This window comes from Vitis vinifera, chromosome 4 (genome assembly GCF_030704535.1).
Source record: "Vitis vinifera cultivar Pinot Noir 40024 chromosome 4, ASM3070453v1".
NCBI lineage: Eukaryota > Viridiplantae > Streptophyta > Magnoliopsida > Vitales > Vitaceae > Vitis > Vitis vinifera.
In genome coordinates this window covers 14,200,919-14,219,713 of record NC_081808.1, presented here as the reverse complement: position 1 = coordinate 14,219,713, position 18,795 = coordinate 14,200,919, and the positions used below count along the sequence as shown (strand labels likewise).

The window sequence follows — 18,795 nt, the reverse complement described above, 5'->3', positions numbered from 1 at the left end:
ATTAAAAAACTTTTCCTTAAACCAAAAATAATTTTTTTATAAAATCAAATAAAATATAATTTTTCGTAAATAAAAAAAAAAAAAAGATTGAAGTATCGTTTGTAAAATTTCTTTTCCTATTAAACATTATTTTTAGTAATAGATTGAGTTAGGAAATTCTTTTGCAAATAAATTTTAAAAGAAATTAACTAAAATTTGAATTGAAATATTTTCTTCAAAATTAAATTGTAAAAATTCATTCTTTTTCTAAAAAAAGGTAAATATAAATAATTTCTTGTAAAAAAAAAACTAAATTGAACCTTTTTTTTTTATTGAAATTACATTCAATAATCTCCTTTAATAAAAACAAGAAAAGTCTTTTTGGAAATAAATTTGAATTTGAATAAAACTCAAATCCTTTGTTAAATAAATTGAAACTTTGTGAATAAATAAATTGAAATTATTAACTTGAAATTATTTTTAATATAAATAAATTCTTTTGAAATTTCTTGAAAATGTTTAATATTTGGAAATTATCAAATCTTTTATTCTAATTAGTCTAATAAATTAATTTGTGCATCTCCTTTATCAATATCATATATTATTGTATTTTGTTTTCAATCTTGTATTATAGTACATATTCGTTCACATTTTCTCAATATTTATAATTAATTAATCAATTGTCATAATTCTCTCTACTTGTTTAATATAGACCTTTTTAGGACTCAAAATTTGGATTCGATTTTTACAAACTTGTCTTGTTCTTTAAGGAATCACATTAGAGTTTTATGCCTTATTTTGTTTTCCTTTTTCAAAAACAAACAAAAATAAATTACAACTTTAACTTTTTAAAAAATATTTTTTTTCACAATAAAAATGAAGTTTATCATCAAGTGGAAATGTATGTGAAAAATACAGTTCATATAGAATTTTTTATTTAATTAAGTGTGAGTATTATAAATAAAAAATTATATATTATTTAAAGGGAAAGTGGTATTGTGTATTTCTCTTTCATACACATTACTCCAACTATACTGTCCAACACATTTGTACTACGGAAGGCATTCAAATGGTGGAAACGTATTGTGATTTAAAATATTTTAGTTTTAACATGGAGCGATGGAATTATAAAATCCAGCTCAAGAAAAACCAGAAGGAATTAGCAGCATGTGGCAGTGCTGGCAGGCGTAGCACTGGATGAAAGCAACATTTCATGAATATAGGCCAACGTGATCACATGCAGCGCCCACCGCCCACTCACATGCATCTCTATTCACTGTCATAACCATGTGCTCTTTTCCCCATTGTTCGCCTGAATCGTCATAGTCAAAGTCCAACAAATCAAATAGTCAGCAGTTTGAGGTTCTCTCGGAGGAAACCTCCATGACTTTTCTCGCAAATAGTTGATAAGCTTTTCTCTGGCTGCTTTTCGATGATTTTCCCATTTCTGAAAGTTAGTTAAGAGGGGCGGATTCCATGGTTTCTGGATAAGACTTTCCTCTTTATGCCTTTGGGGGAGGATGAATCCACCAATTTAGAAATTTTGTTTTGTCAATTAAATAGACTCTAGCTCTTTAGCATAGGGTCTTGAGCATGTGGTCCTTTTGTATCCAATAATTTGCTCTTTTCAGAATTGTTAAATAGTCTAAGACAAAAACTGAAACAATTAACATAGGGTTTTTTAAAGGCTTTGATCCAGCTATAGTACATGCCGGCTTTTCCATTTAAACAAATTTATTTCTTTTTATTTCCTATTATAATGGTGTGATTATAAGGTATAATTTTTAATCCCTAGACAATAAAAGGAAGAGGGATACAAAAACAATTTTTCTTGAGAATCCCTCCTCGTTGATTTCCAGAAATAGTTAAACAAGTCAACAATATCCAAATTACAATTCCAAGAAAATATCAGAACCAGGAATTAGATTCAAAAACACAGAAAGGTGTCAAAAAGAAAATAAAATTCAACCAAGATTACATTGAGAAGATGAAAGCAGCAAAAGAATGAACAAACACCTCCACCATCACCCCAATTTTCTTCTTGATTACCTCCCATCTGCTGATGTGAACGATTCAGCAAATCCATATGGGCGAGTGGGTATGCTGGTTTGAGTGTTGTCCAAACTTGCGAGGAATGAGGAAGACGAAGAAGAATCCATGTGGCTTCTTCCTTCAAATGCCTGCCACTTCTTGAGGGCTTGTGGCAAGGACATGTCAAGGTCGATGCCATATATGTCCTCTGTGTTTTGGTCCACAGGTTTCCAGAGCTCTACGAGAGAAGATAGAACATTTACAGCATGACCCATATCAGGCCTTTGGTATGGCTCCCTGGCACAGCAGTGACCTGCAAGTTCAGCAACCGTGCTGATACTGGCGAGTGTTTCCTCATCAACATCAATTGTTGGGTCAATGGCTTTTCTGAAAGTGTCCTTGTTGATGTGCATTCTTTTGAACCATGTCACGAGGTGCATGCTCTCCTCGGGCTGGCTCTCATCTAGTGCTTTTCTCCCAGTGATTAGCTCCATCAAAATCACCCCAAAACTGAAGACGTCCACTTTAGTAGTCACTCGACCAGTCACTGAATCAAATAATAAAAAACAGGGAGTTCTGTGTCAAAATTCTCTATGTTAACTTGGAACAAAGGCTTAGGAATTTAACACTAGGGATCACAAAGAATAATGACTAAAGATAAATGGAAACAATTAAGTCAACAATGCTTTTCAGTTCTCTAGAACGGTCACTGATCTCATAGAAGACAGCTATCAATTTAGCTGATGGCATATTATGCATTTCACGTGTGGGTGATTTATCTAAAGCATTAGAAAATCTATAAACTAAATTAACTAGCCAACAAAATAAGGGGAGAAGTAACAAGCACCTGCATATTCTGGTGCCAAGTATCCAAAAGTTCCAGCAATTCTTGTTTCAATTGAGCCTTTCCCCTCTGGAGCAAGTCGCACAAGACCAAAATCGGCAACCTTAGCTCTCATATCATCCCCAAGAAGAATGTTTGAAGGCTTTAGGTCCCTGTGTATAAAGCTCTGATGGGCTAAACCATGGAGGTACTCAACACCCCTTGCTACATCTAATGCAATAGCCAACCTTCTAGTCCATTCAAGTGGTTTTATCCCTTCTTCAGGCCAGCTGAACAGATGCCTACTGAGTGTCCCTTGAGGCATATATTCGTACACAAGAAGCTTTTCGTTGCCATCCAAGCAATACCCAAGAAGAGCGACTAGATGCCTGTGCCGAACCTTAGTCAAAACAGCAATTTCTGACTTGAACTCTGCTAGTCCCTTTCCTGTTATCACCCCAGACTCCATTCTCTTTACTGCAATTTTTGTACCATCATGCAATTCACCTCTGTAGACAGTCCCGAATCCACCTTGTCCCAATATATTTTCTTCACTGAAGTTGTTTGTCACATTCCTTAAAACTTGAATCGAAATAACCATATTTCCTGCTTCAACCATTTGAATGTCATTGGGCTCGCTACTAGGATGAGTATGGGTTTCACTTATGGCACCAACACTAACACTCGAGCCTGCAACTGTGATCTTCACACTGTCATTATCAGAGCCAGAATGGCGAGGATGAATAACCATTGCATTTGGGCTCTGTACTCTGGTAAATCGCTTTTGTTTTCTTTTGTAGAGACAGAAAACCAACAAACCTATCAAGAAAATCACAAATACACCCCCGATTACAGAAAATACAATAATTCCAATTAAACTTGAGGATTTCTTGCCACCATTCATGGAACTGCCACTATCTTGGGAACCTGTATTTGTGGAAGGACCAGGTGAGCCTTGAGAAGAGGCACCTTGAGAAGTAGAACCACCCTTCTCCTTTCCTATATCTGGGTTACCATTAGCGTTCACAAGCACATTACCCTTAAAACTTGGGATTTTCCCATAAAGCTGGTTGTTTGAGACGTCAAGTTGGGTGAGTGCAGGCAGAGTAGTAAGCTCCTTAGGAATGGAACCTGTGATATTGTTGTCGGCAAGAACTAGCTTTTGAAGTGATATTAATGAAGAGAAGTTGGAAGAAATTGTGCCAGTAAGACCCATTTTCTGAAAATTAACAACCGTAATGTTCCCATTGTTACATGTAATCCCAAACCATTCTGTGCAAGGATCATTCCCTTTCCAATTCTTGGCAAACTTTGTTGGATACCCAAATGATTTCACAATGGACAGCAATATGTTGACTCTGGGATCACACTCACCTGGCTTTGGCAAACAAAAGCTATTGCCATCTGGAGTCATATCGACTGCAACCGAGTTTTTGAACTCAGGCACTGGTCCTTGCAGAAAATTGTTTGTTAAATTTACAGCCTCTAAGGATCCGAGATTCACTAACGACACTGGGACAACACCAGTGAAAAGATTATCCCTCAAACTCAAGCTCTGCAAGTCTTTCAAACCCGAAAAATCAGGCAATGGACCAGAAAAGGCATTGGAATGCAGCCAAACCTCCTTCAAAGAAGTCATGTTCTGTATAACATCAATGGTCCCACTAAGTTTCTCCTCACTCATCTGACCATTAACCCATAGAGACTCAATTAGGGATCCAGAAAGGGCAGAGGGCAAGCCACCAACGAGAGCATTAAAAGCCAAATGCAAATTTACCAGCCCGGGAAATGCAACAGGACCTAAAAAATCGGGTATATTTCCAGTAATATTGGCAGAATTGGCGGAGAAATTTTGAAGCGCGGAAGCATTCTTCAGGCTTTGGGGTATTTCCCAGGCGGAAAAGGGATTGTTATCAATTTCTACTGATTGAAGAGATGACAACCCAGAAAAGAAATCAACGGGAATGTAAGTAAACTGGTTGTTGCTCAGCATCAACACTTGCAATGAACTCAGACCCTTTAAGCTCGGGAGAGGACCCGAGATGTTGTTCCATTGGAGCTCTAAACGCTCCAACTCAGTGAGATTACCAAGACTAGAAGGGAGTGTACCTTGAAGGCCTTGTCGCCCAACTTGGATCCGGGTCACCCGTTTGTCTTCTGAGCAGACAACGTGTTTCCATTCGCAAGGATCTGGGCCGGACCATCCGAGAGACTCAGAGTTGCTCAAGCTGTCTTTCAGAGCCAACATCACCGAAGCATCCTCTTGAGACTCTGCACAGAGAAGAAGAGAGCAAAACCCAGCCACAAAAATGGCTAAAATCTGGTAGGATTCCTTCATTTCTAACACTTGGAGAAGAATGATGATGAAGAAGAGAATGGTTGCATTAGCTACAGGGATTTAATAAAGCTCATATTTCTTCATTTTTGAAAAATGGGTAAGACCTTCATTTCTAACATTTTAAGGACTAAGGAATATCTGTGATGAACAAAAAGGACTCACCAGTTGACGGTGAGAAGAATGAGTGGTTTTGTGGGAAGAAGAGAAGAGTGGTTTTGGGGGCAGGAAGGAGGGTAATGAGTAACGAAAAGGGTGGGTTACAGAAAGAGCACATGGAGAGTGGGGCCACAATGCGAAAGAAATGGCTGGCATAGCAATTAGCTAGTGTAATAAGCTGGAATGGATAGAGTGTGGGGGATGATTCTAATTTCTTTGAGCCTTGAGGGGACACGCCCAACTGGGTATTGCTTTGTCTGTTGGGTGGCGTGTCTTTTGCATGTGTCCTCGTGCTTGGGAAATTGTTATAACTTATCTTCTCCACCCCAATATGCCAGGGGCAATTTCACTCTCTCAAATTTGATTCCAAGCATCTTTCCCCTTTTATCTTTCATTTTCAATTTCTGCCCTTCATTTCTTTGGCCATTGATCATATGAGCTCCCATTTTGTATTTCTTTTCAGCCTTCTCAATCGTTGTTTTATTTCTAAGGGCATCATCATCTTTTTTTCTTATTTCTCCGGCCTCTCTTTTTAGAATAATAATATTTTTCCACAAAAATTGTTGTAAGTCATCATTTTTTTTTTAAAGATAATTTTTCTTGGTAGAAAAGGTGAATGCTTTTCTCTTGACAACAAAAAAAGTATTTTATTTGCCGTTTTATTTTTCTACCTTTACCTTCTACAATATTGAAATATAATTTCATACTCAAAATAAAATTATTTTTACCTTTCCAAATTTTTACTAGTTCTTGACTTAAGAATAAGATTCCATTTGGCAACATTTTTTAAAAAACATTTTTAACTTAAAGCGAGTTTTTGAAGAAAAGTTGACAAAATTTAGAAAACATTTTTAAAAATTTAAAATATTACTTATAATGCTTCTTGGATTAAGATTTGATTTGTGATTCTTCCAACACTAATAGAAAAACACACTTCCACTAAAAATATATGAAACGAGAAACATGGTCAAACACATCCTAAATCAAATTATTCCAATTTAATTTGATTTGTTGAGATAAATTGGTGACATTTTGATAGAGAAAAACTGAATACATTTACCGTCATTGATGCTGCGAATGCGATTAAAGTTTCAAAGTTTGTGATTTTATATATGTGTATAATGCAATGATTGTTGTGTAGCTTCTTCTCTCCATTCCTATGTTATTTCAGTATGTGTGAGTAGTAACTTTTTAATAGGTTGGTGAAGGGAGAAGGAGTAATATGAATGCTAATCCAATGAATTGAAGAGGTACAGAAACAGAAACCAATGAAAAGATTGAAGAATTTTTAATAGCATAATCTCAAGTTCTGTTTTTCAATTTTTTTTTGTCACCAGTTCTTCCAGTAGACACTCACTTTCTTGAAAAACTTTTCAGGGGATTATGGAATGTGTTTGTGCTCTTCCTTGAGAAGTTGTCCACCAAGTGGCTTAGGTGGTGTTTGTTTTTTTGACTTTTTGCTGAAAATCAATTAGTTTTAAAATTTAGGTTGTTTGTTTTTTTACTTTTTCATGACTTATTATAAACTTTTTACTAAATAGAAAAAGCCAAAATATGTGGCTTTTTCTAAATAGAAAAAATAACATAATGGTTTTTTTTACTTTTTAATACTTAATAGAAATAAAATACTATAAAAACAAACAACCTAATATTTAATACTATTAAGTATTAAGGTTCTATTTAGAATTAAGTAAAAAAACAAACACCACCTTAGTTAGTTCTTGAGTTTATTGCTGTTGGCATTTGTATTCAGAATAGTTGTTGATTCTTTGATGCTCAAGATGGCTTACAGAAACTGTTCAACCCTCCTATACATGACGCGGCCTTTAGTAAGACCTGGACTTAATTCTGGTGCATTAGGCTTGTCTGATTCAGGGTCACTTAGAAATAATTGATAACCTCTACAAGTAGTAATTAACATCATCAGAGAACCAAAGTGTTGCTTTGTGGCAATATGTCAGAGCACAGCTTCTCTTGCTTGTTGATTCCATTCGGCCAAATAAAAAGCAATCCAAGTGCAGCCTGAAATTTGCCAAGTGTAAGGGCGGCCTATAAGGCACTTGACATCAGTAATGAAGCTATATGGGTGCAGTTTTTCTTCAATTACGCAAGGATCAGAAACTTGGTTCTGCATTTGCAAGAGGTCCTTGGCCCTTTAGTTGATAAGAAACAACATGGATCCCTGAATCATCGCTACAAGAGAATAGGCTTACAGTCGGGGTCAACCAACCGCAGCTAAAAGCCAAAAGAGTGTGACCATAGGTTTTGGTTGCCAAAAAAAAAGACTGCTGCATTGTGTCATTATAGCTTGGTGTAGATAAATGATATAGTCACGACCATAAGTAACTATATGACTATAGCAAAAGTAAAAGGTATGAACATGACGAACTTGATTCTACGAGTGAAATATGGGAAACTTGTGTTTTCAACTGCTTATTTGAAAGTATTATGGTATTCAAATCCTAATAATGTGGAATATCATATTTGACCATCAAAGGGGAAAACATTATCATTCTTGTGCACTATGTGCTCAATCCATTTTCTCTTCCTAGATTGCCCTGTAATGTCTACATTTCAGTAACAAGTCGTCTCCATGTCAACAGGAAATGTGTTAAATTTAATAAAAACACAAAAATCTAAAAGTTAATGATGTCTGATATTTGGGTTACATCTCCTCACACCCAATCTCGAGAACATCTAAAATTTCCCAAGCACCAAACTTCTTCTTCTCATTTTAGAAAAGAAACCCTTAAAACCTCAATTTGCATATTTATATCTTCTCAAAGAATCTAAAATTTCCTTCCTCTCATTTTAGAAAAAAAACAAAAAAAAAACCCTTAAAACCCAATCTGCATATTTACATCTTTTTTCTCCAAGAATTTGAAACTTCTCAAATGTGAAACATAAAAAACACCCAACCCGAGGACCATCTCAAATGTCCCAATGAAATTTCTTCCTCTCAAAGGTTGGGAACATTTCTCTCTCTCTCTTGGCTTTGTCATCCACACAATCTCGAGAACTATCTAAATTTTGCCAAAATTTCTCTCATTTGAGAAAAGAACCCCTTAATCCAAAACTTCAACCTGTATTTTTCTTTCTTGTCTACTTTCTTAGCAACCAAATAGAGCACTCCATCCTAAGAACGTCTAGTTAAAAGAGGGTTTCAAGAGGCATAGTTGTGATTCTAATTTTGTTATAACAGAGTGTAGCTAAACGGAAAGTTGAACAAGATATCTTCCAAAATATTGGCTTCCTCAACAATATATCTTGTCTTCCTATCATTCTATCGCATTTTGGCTTAGCCCCAACCCGAAATCTAAAGGTAATTAATTTTTATTTATTGTTCTTTAGTTCTTTTGTTTGAAATGGAGCACATCACCAATTCTAGAGTTTGTTCACCTATGGTATGGTAGTGACTGTACCTTAGGTACTATCTTAGTAAACTTTAGGTACTACCTTAATCTACCTTAGGTACTACCTGAACCGACCTTAGGTACGACCTTAGTTAAATGTGGGTACTAATTGTGTGGAGCTTTGAAACTTCATTTGTGGACATTACTTACTTTATTTGTGAACATTAGAGCATGGCAGTATGCATTTTATTAGGGTGGTGAGTTGGTTCACCTATGGTATGGTTGTAACTGTGCCTTAGATACTACCTTAGTAAGTCTTAGGTACTACCTTAATCTATCTTAGGTATTACCTTAACCGACCTTAAGTACTACCTTAGTTAAACTTGTGTACTACCTGTGTGGAGTACTTACTTCATTTGTGAACATTAGAGCATGGCAGTATGCATTTCGTTAAGGTGATGAATTGGTTCACCTATAGTATGGTGGTGATTGTACCTTAGGTACTACCTTAGTAAGCCTTAGGTATTACCTTAACCGACCTTAGATACTACCTTAGTTAAACTTGGGTACTACATGTGTGGAGCCTCAAAACTTCAAACTTAGTAAACATCAACCTATGTGGTGGTGCTTTGTGTTAAGGTTTAGTTGGTTCGTGATGAAGCTTGAAAAAGTATTTTAACACCTAGTGTCCTAGGATCAACTAGCTTGGGAGTCACTAGTGGATTCCTGTTACACATAGGAGTACAAAAAGGTTTAGTTCAGCCTATTCTTAAAGGAAAAATTTGTTGAACCATTATGGTTTATTTATTCTTGAATTAAATTGAATCAAGCTTTTAGTGATAGAAACACTTTACCAAACAAATCTTGTTGAAGTTGATTTGATTCAGTTTAAATGTGAAATCAACAAGTAAAAATGCAACTATCTGATCTATTTTATCGAGAATACAAGCCTTAAATATATAGGCAATCTATTTAGGAAGATAATTGATGAAAAATAAAATATTCTAAGAACTAGGAACCTAAGAAAACAAAAAGCTAAAAACTAGGGGGTTACACATCTTTACTTGAAATTAAAAAACAAATAAATACTCTAATAAAATAATTGGATAATTAGCTAGAGTTTATCCAAAGTTATCTCCAACTACCAACAAAATGAATTAAATTGGACCTAGACAATTTTGGGCCTTAAGCCCAATTAGATTTTAAAAGACATTTAAAACTCATTCAAGCCTAGAATATAAATCACTTTGGGTAATAGCCTAATAACAATGAACTACTTTAATAGAATCCACACCATATGCATAATAATGAATACTAAAAATTATGAATCATAAAAAATAAAAAATTTAGAGTATCTATTCAATTCAAGTCTATCAATTAGAAAAAAAAAAAAATCAAACTGAGCAAGTTGATTTTCATAACCCATAAACTAAATTGTTCTTCGTGGTTGTTGAAACCTAATCCGGTATGTTTTTTTTTGGTTGGGTTGGATTGTTTTATTGATTTTTTGGTTTCCACTTATACCCTTAGCAACACGATCAATTAGGAAGCCATGATAAAAAAAAAAATAATGCACTCAACAAGATGTAGAAAAAAAAAACAAATATATGAGGTATATCCAAGATTTACTCTATGTAAATTAAACCCTTAAGAGTTTCAAGTTGTTGACAGTCAAGGTTGGAAAGGCAGAGAGACTTATTCTTGAGTGTTATTTCAATTAACACCTAAAGAAAAACTAAGAACTCCTTTTGTAGAAAGATAAGAAATGGGTTTTGAGAAGTACCTAGGAGCATGGACTCTTATCTTGATGATTTTGTCTAAGGTCAATAGTATGACCTGGTCTGGACAAGATTGCTTGTATTTGATACATGAACATCAATCCATCCCCTTTAGTTTAGTGAACCTTTGGGTGTCTCCTCATTTTTCTTTGCACCAGCATTGTTAGGGGCTAGTAACGGGTTGATTGAGGGTGGAAGTGAGGTGATGAACATCGAGAATTCCTGCCCATTAGGCTTTTCAATGCCTTTTGAAGCATTATCATGCAATTCTCATTCCTTTATAGCTCAATGTCTCCATGTGGAAGGCAACTTAAGGCTTAACTTAAGAAGGTATAAAAGCCCATTTTGAATCGAGAAAAAGATGAGATATCCTCTGGCCAATGTTTCAACCATTTTTGCTTTCAGATCATTGTTTTCTTCCATTGCACCACTAAGTTTAATCTTTCAGCATAATTTTTTATGTGAATGTTACAATACTTCGAGTCTTTATCTTGATTCAATTTATAGTAAGCTTGTCTTCTTCACTAATTTCAAGTTTCAACAGTTTCATTAATGGAGGCTCCAATGTTTCTTTCTGTTAGCTATTTTCATTAACTAAAAGAGGAAGCCTTTTGGGCTAAACTCCTATGGATTTGTACATGTTTTATTCATAGATTTGGTAAAGTGTAATTGAAATGGATTACCATGTATTTATTATCATTTTGCTCTCTATTTTCTCTCAACTAGTGTTGGATATGACAGTTGCTTAAGATTTAGACACATTCACTTGATATTTTTCCATCTTGATCATGAAATTCTGAGATTGGTAGTTGGTATCAAATAGGTGGTTCTCTAGTGCTAGGAGTTAGGCTAATCATCAGAACCCAGTGTTGTGAAAATGCATAAAAGCATTTGAAGGAAAAATCCTCTAGCTGAAACCACTAATTAGTGCCCCAAATGTGTTTTAATTTGGGTACATTATTCATTTGGATGGGAGTCCCATAAAGGGATGTTCCCAATTCCTAGTATTTGTACCTAAAATCAACTTTAATTAACTTGATTTGGAAATTTTCATTATGTTTCTACAAATTCACCGCACAACCCCACAACAAAGTCCATCATGAACTCCTCATGTTGACCTCTTAATCTCCCCATTTCCAACTTGTCTATGAGGCCTTGCTCCTTAAGGATCATACCTGGCTCATCAAGTCTTATACTTGTATTCTAACACCTTACGCTTAGGGATATTTGAGTCCTACAATTTTGGGAATCAAACGACAATCTCCACATACATGAATTGGAAAACTTAAATTTGTTCTTTTGCAATTTAATTTTGAAAAAAGCAAACACCTATAAGAAAACTATAGACGCTCCATTTTGCCCTCCTAGCACATGTTCTATTAGGTTTTCGTTCAGTACTTTACAGCAATTCCCTAATGGCTCATTACTACTCATGTAGCTTATCTTTTCTGAGCCACCTTGGAGACTTTGGTTGAGGGGTTTATCCTGCCCTTCATTATCACCTTGGCTGTCCTTTGTGTTTAGATTAGGCTTCACTTAGGTGCACTTTAGGTTAGACTCAGTTAGGCCCACCTAGACTCACCCTAGGCCCATATAGGTATACCCAGCCTATTAGGCACCACCTTAGGCCCATTTGGGTTCACTTAGGCCCACTTAGCACACTTAGCCCATTAGGCATCACTTAGGCTCACCTAAGTCACTTAGGCTCACTTAGCCCATTAGACATTCTTAGCGTGACTTTTATGGTTACATGGCTCATTTATCTTATTTACTTATTTTTTTTTTTTTATTATTATCAATAACTTTTATTTAATCATTTATGATATATATATATATTATTTTATTTTTATTATTATCAATCACTTTTATTTATTCATTTATTTATTATTATTATTTTATCATTCTCTAAATCTTTTTTTTCATTTATTTGATTTAATAATTTGATTTTATTTTTTTTGTTGTAGGGAAATCAACCAACAGATAAGAAGAGTTGATTCTTGTAAGACTCTAAGGAGGAAGGAATCTCTTTTGGGCATTATTGAAGATCACCAGAGAGTTAAAATAGGGGAAAGAAGTTTTTGAAAAAGATGGGACTCCTTGACACACAATTTTTTTAAGAAAATTTAAAAGGATTTTTTCTAGTGGAGGAGACAAAATTCGGAGAGAAGAAGACTCCTTAGGAGGGACAACTGCCAATTGCCATGTAAAAACATAGGCTAGTGGTTTTGGAAAGAAGAATGAGAGGTTTTCATAAAAGACTTTCAGCACAAGGAAAAAAAAAAAGATAGAGGACGAAGAAAGAAAAAGAGAGGAAATGAGGAAATAGAAAGAGAGAGGGAGTTCATCTGGTTCATCATGTCTGGTCAAAGAAAATGAGGGAGCTTGTTGGGATTGTTGGGTGATCTTTGGAAGATGACACACCTCGCTTGAAGACAAGCAATTTTTCTTGAGGGGAATTTCTCTAGGTGTGGTTAAATGAAATTCGTATCTTCTCATCTCTATATGATTCAACATCATGCATATTCTAATGTTATCTTGTTGATTGTTGTGAATATTTAAGGTTGATTGTTTCTCCCGTTGAATGGAATTAAATATGTGCATGCTCTGTCTTGGCTTGAATTGTAATCTTTTTTTAATCTTTACTATTAATGGTTGATGCATATAATCATCACTGATATTGGTATCTTAGAATCGTTCTCTTGTTCTATGATATCCCCCACCTGTTTTCAAGCCCTTTGACAAAATAATGGAATGTGGCTTGTCTGTGTACCCATCCTTTGTCTTCCTTCCTCTGTTTTTCTTGGATTATTTTTCTATGCTTCAACATCTATATTTCACTCGTCTCCATTTCTTTGTTGTTCTGGGCTACGAAGACCATAATGGCACAAATATTTCTAGAAAGATGGACACTTTATAAAGATTGTATACAATGAGTTGTTTGGGGTTAGATAGATGCAGAGGCCGCCATCGTTTCTCAGACACTTATGAATACCATAGGAAGTGGTCCAGTTGATAGATGCAGTTTTCCAGATCACAACACTTAACTTCAGAATGGTGTCATATACCACAACCCTATATCTATATGATAAGATGCTTTGGTATGCTTCCAGCCATCAATCCTCATCAGGTATGAAGAAGGAATGTCTTTCCATGACTTGAGATGAATCTTTGACATGAAGCATTAAGACTGGAAAACATTAAGCACTGAGCTCCCCGAGGGTTGAGTAGTTCAACCCCAAATGCCACATATTCCTAGTGACAGCCAGTTAACCTTCCTAAGCTTTGAAGACGGAAACCCCATCCATTTGAACTTAATCAATTTGCAATGGGATTGACCGACAATGGAGTCCATATTCTAGAGCCTTTGGAATCAGAAAGTAGGTGGGACCCCCTTCCACTTGAAGATGACGCACTCCAGATTGCACCCTAGGCCTTACTCTTGCATAGCCATCTTTTAAGCATGCATCCTATCCCCACCTCATCCTCAAGGGCCCTTGTAACCTATCCTGTGGGTTGCTGCGTTTTAGTGGGTAAATGAGATTGATCGATTCACCATGAAAGGCAAAACCAAGCTGTTGTTTTCTCACATAGCCGATAGGAATATTGATTCTGGACGTTTGTGATAAATGGGGGATTGGGGTTCTTCGATGAATCGGAAGCCACTTTACGTGCAATGGAACTTTTGGTGGTCTTCGAATTTCAAATGAAGTCGAAAAATGGAAATTTTTTTAGATTTGGGGTTAAGGCAAACTAAGATGTAGAAATTTAGGGAAGATGGGTCTCAGGTGTAGTAGAAAGATAGGTATCGTGTGTGGTGAGGAAGGGAAATAAAGAGAGAGTTTTGCTTTTAAGGAAGCCACTATTTTGGATTTCAGCACTCCATTTGGGTTCGCTTTGCTATAGCAGAATCACACTCACAACTACGCCTCTTCAACCCAGTTAGAAGCATAAAGAGAGTTTCCCTTGTTGAGGAAGCCAATATTTTGAATTTCAGCACTCCGTTTAGGTCTGCTTTGTTGTAGCAGAATCACACTCACAACTACGCCTCTTCAACTAGGCTAGTTACTTAGTGTTCTTATGATGAAGTGCTCTATTTGGTTGTTGAGACAATGGAGAAGAAATAAATATGCAAATTGGAGTTTTTAAGGTTTCTTTTCTAAAATAAGAGGAAGAAGTTTCGGTGTTTAGGAAATTTTAGGTTCTCAGGTTCGAGTGTGAGGAGATGTAACCCAAATATCAAACATCATTAACTTTCAGATTTTTGTGTTTTATTAAATTTCACACCTTTCCTACTGACATGGAGATGACTTGTTGTTGACATGGAGACATTAAAGGGCAATTTGGGAAGAGAAAATAGACTCAGCACAGAGTGCACAAGAACAAAATATTTTCCCCTTTGACGATCAAATATGATATTCCACATTCTTGAGGTTTGAATGCCATAATACTTTCAAATAAGCACTTGAAAACACAAGTTTCCCTTGAAATATTCTCTATTGTTGCAATCAATGTGACTGCCACTAAATTAAAGGTCATATAGTAGCAGATTTAAAGTAGTCACTTCTATAACTCCTTTTTTTTTTGGTCAATTATGTTTTTTTTTTTGGCAATACTTTGTGTTATCCTATAACCATAGGTTTTTAAAAAAATAATAATAATAATCTCTATTAGAATTCATAGATTGCTTTATTATAATGGCTAATGGTTGTAAATTCAAATATTAGAATAGATAATTAAAAATATAAATGCGAACTATTTATTACAACCAAGTAATTTTTACATCTACTTGTTATGAATTCCTCAAAAAAAAAAAATCAAATAAGATGCTAATGCACTCAAATATAAACAAAAGTACTTATAAACTAAACACATGCTTCACAATATACTTGATTTGGGATAGTAATCATGCAACTTTGAGGAGGAATCTTAACCCTAAAATAAAAATTTTAAAATATTCGACAGTAGACAACCTTTACAAAATAAGAATATGAGAATATACAAGAAGAAAAAACTTACATGGAAGATTGAAGATGATTCATCATTGGGAGTGATTTGGCTAGAAGACCTTCCATTTATAAATAAAGTACTTTTATATATATATCTATATATATATATATATATATATATATATATATATAATTATCTATGAGTAAAAGACATTCTCGATGAAGTCACAATAAGTTCCAAGATTACTAAATGAGTTTAATTCAATCTACCAAGTGAATTTATAAGCCTTATGTTATAGTTGTGTATCAATTTCATTAATGATATAAGAAAAGTTTAATTGAAATTTACCAAGTAAAATTCATTTTGAGGACATGAGAGAACAAACTTTTCATTGTAGGCATCATTCGCTTCCTTTCAACCGCGCTCAAATAAAGATCTTTCATACTTACCAATGGGTGCATTATCTTTAATCTTTCCCTAAATGGTGCATAATAAATTGAGCTACAAGTCTTTCTAAAATAAAGAGCAACTTCTTAGGAAATGTACACATGGGTAAAATATTAATTTTAAGTATTTTTGTCATATTAAAAACAATCCTTTTCAAACTCACACTAGTGATATATTAAAGTAGATAGCTACAAATCCATCCATCTTACTTTGATATTTTCTTGAAAATTAAGTGAAAGTTCTTCTAGGAAACTTTCAGATTGCTTGAAGTACAACACAAAACTCATTTCTTCTATCATTTTCACCTAGGAAGATTATAGCAGGATACAATGGTATATGTAAAAGTAAATTTATATCATTAAAAAATCTCAAAAAAAACTCCTCTATTCATGCATATTAATGGAGAAGATTAGATATTTAAAATGTCCATCTTAGAGAAGATAGTTAACAACGATTCCACCAGTTTCTAGTATATTCCCATAAGTTATGGACATCAAAACTCCTCTATTCATGCAAATTAATGGAAAAGATTATATATTTAAAACATCCATCTTAGATAAGATAGTTAACAAACAATGATTCCACTAGTTTCTAGCATGTTCCATAAGTTATGGACATCATTTAGTAAACCCAAAGAGGATAAATAAAGTACATAAATTTTTATTTTTGGGACATAAGTTAGAAATATAGTTCCGGAAGGTGTAGTTTTTCTTTATAGGTAAAATATTTTCTTACAAATCAATAGCTAAGTTCTAAATTTCTACCTTGTTGAAAATTTATCGTCATAAGAATAGATATATGAGTTACCATCAGAATAATGTTGATTAGATTAGTTACAAGAAGGCATACACATCTTATGATGACAATCTATTTGTGGTATCCAACTAATATGAAAACTTGTAAAGTACTAGTTAATATTCTTTAAAGGTTGATAACAACCTACATTGAAGATAAAAACTTGTAAACTTGTAAACACATTAGTTAATATTCTTTCAAGAAACTATAGTACTCTTTTCACTAATTATAAGCAAATTATTACTCTTCCTACTATATTTTATATGGGTTTGTTCTAGCTCAACTTAAATCATCAAGGCAATTGTACTGAAAGTTCTAATGTTCGATATTCATTCCATCCATCTACAAGATTAATGAAAAAGTAGGCAATGTTAGTAAGTGACTCAAGATCTATGGAGATAAACTCACCCGGCTTTGTACCCTGCATCATTTTCAGGTGTTTGTGTCATAAGGAAATTTCTTAATATCTTTGGTTCCAAAGGATGTTAGAAAGCCAACTATCAGGTTAGAGAAGGCTGCAGTTAGGAAGGGAACTTGTATATGGGAAGATCCTATCTATGAAATTGTGAAGTTAATCAAGAAGAAGAAAATAGAGATAATCAATGAGAAAATTAACCATTTCATTGTTTTAACTATATGAATTATCATAACTTCTTTCATCTTTTTTATTTTTTGATTGAATTTCTATTGAGTAATTTCTAAATTTTTTTAGTTAAGCTTCAATTAACTTTGTAGACTAAGAGGTTATTAAACATTTAATTATGTCTCTATCCCTTTGGACTTCTATACAATTTGGTGATATTCCTAGTGTTCATAATCTATATACTTGGTGTTAACAATCAAGTGGACTAATTTCACATTTTGATATATTATCTAATCCCTTAATTCAGAACATACTACTCTACTCAAAAGGATATTCAATTGAAGAGAACAAATGTGTCTATCTCTCTATCCACTTATGTGCTCCATTGATTCTTATAATTAGTAGATACCAACGTACTACACTAGCAATCTCTATTTGACTAGGCTCACCTACTTGCAAGAGGTGAATACCTCCCCCCTCCCCCAAGTCTTCAAATTCTAAATTTTTTGCCATACCAACAAAACCACTTTGATGGTGACTCAATATATTCTAATTTGTGGGTGTTTGGACATTACAAGAACTTGGTATCATTCCATAAGAATAGGCAGGTTGGGGCACCAGTTCAAGCCCATTTTTTATCTAATAGAAAAGACAAAGGGATTAAGGAAATCATTATGATATAGTGAGGGATTATGGAAAAAAAAAAAAAAAAGACTTGAGCATACAAAGGTGTTAGTGTTGTACCAATAGAATGAGGTGGTGATTGTGGTGAAAAGTTTGAGTGGTTCACATCATAAGACCATGGTGCCAATTGAAATTGAGACTCCTTTAGCATTGTCTATCACTAAGGAAAGGAAAAAAAATTAAGACAATCCAATATGATTAGGGAAAAAAATTTGCTCCAAGGCATTACAAACTATCAAATTCTCAGTTGACTTTGTTACTTAATTACATATCAAAATTAGAAAACTAAAACAAATTGTTAAGTCTATTTATATAACATACCTCAAGAACAAAAAGCTTCCCTTGTAAATGCTTAAACAGAACCTACAAGAGGGAAGTAAAAGGAGTTATTGTCATAGATGCAAATTCATAGAAAGAAATAACTTCAAACACATTTATTCAGGCTAACATAATCTGTGGTTTTCTCTATATCATAATGAGAGAAGGCATCTTTAACTTCGTAAATTAAAATATATATATATATATATCAATCATTGTTATATGGTCTCTAAAAATGATCAAATATCAAGAAGAAAATGCATCTTAAATTACCTAATTACATGTCTCCATTTCTAATTTTTCTTATGAAAGGTTTAACATATCTGGTAAGTGTTAAAAAATGACTTTTCCTAGGAGAATAAAATACTACCTCAGACAGTAATAATGAGGAGGACTTATTTGAAGCTTTAAGGGCTTTTAAAATGCATCGTCAGTGTAGTTCATTGAGGGTCCTACCTCTAACAACTGAAAGAAAGTAACGCTTGGAAAAATTTGAGAGGATATTTCACACTTAAAATGTCCCAAAGCCCTCTTATTTGCTTATCAAACTTAAGCTAAAGTTT

At 34.2% G+C, this 18,795-nt stretch overlaps 1 protein-coding gene across 1 annotated transcript; it reads right to left on the bottom strand.

Moving 5' to 3' along the window:
- Nucleotides 1-1,771: 1,771 nt before the first annotated feature.
- LOC100265723 (receptor protein kinase TMK1) lies at nucleotides 1,772-5,593 on the bottom strand. Its single transcript, XM_010650634.3, has 2 exons — nucleotides 2,858-5,593; nucleotides 1,772-2,557 (listed from the first exon to the last, which is right to left on the bottom strand). The coding sequence occupies exons 1-2, from the start codon at nucleotides 5,169-5,171 to the stop codon at nucleotides 2,025-2,027; spliced, it is 2,847 nt and encodes a 948-aa protein (XP_010648936.1). The 5' UTR covers nucleotides 5,172-5,593; the 3' UTR covers nucleotides 1,772-2,024.
- Between the last annotated feature and the right edge of the window lie 13,202 nt (nucleotides 5,594-18,795).

Bases quoted from the DNA above. Each gene is read 5' to 3' on its own strand.
- LOC100265723 (XM_010650634.3), bottom strand. From the start codon at position 5,171: ATGAAGGAATCCTACCAGATTTTAGCCATTTTTGTGGCTGGGTTTTGC. The intron at 2,558-2,857 runs GTGCTTGTTACT...TATTTGATTCAG, and splicing joins CTTGGCACCAGAATATGCAG to TGACTGGTCGAGTGACTACT.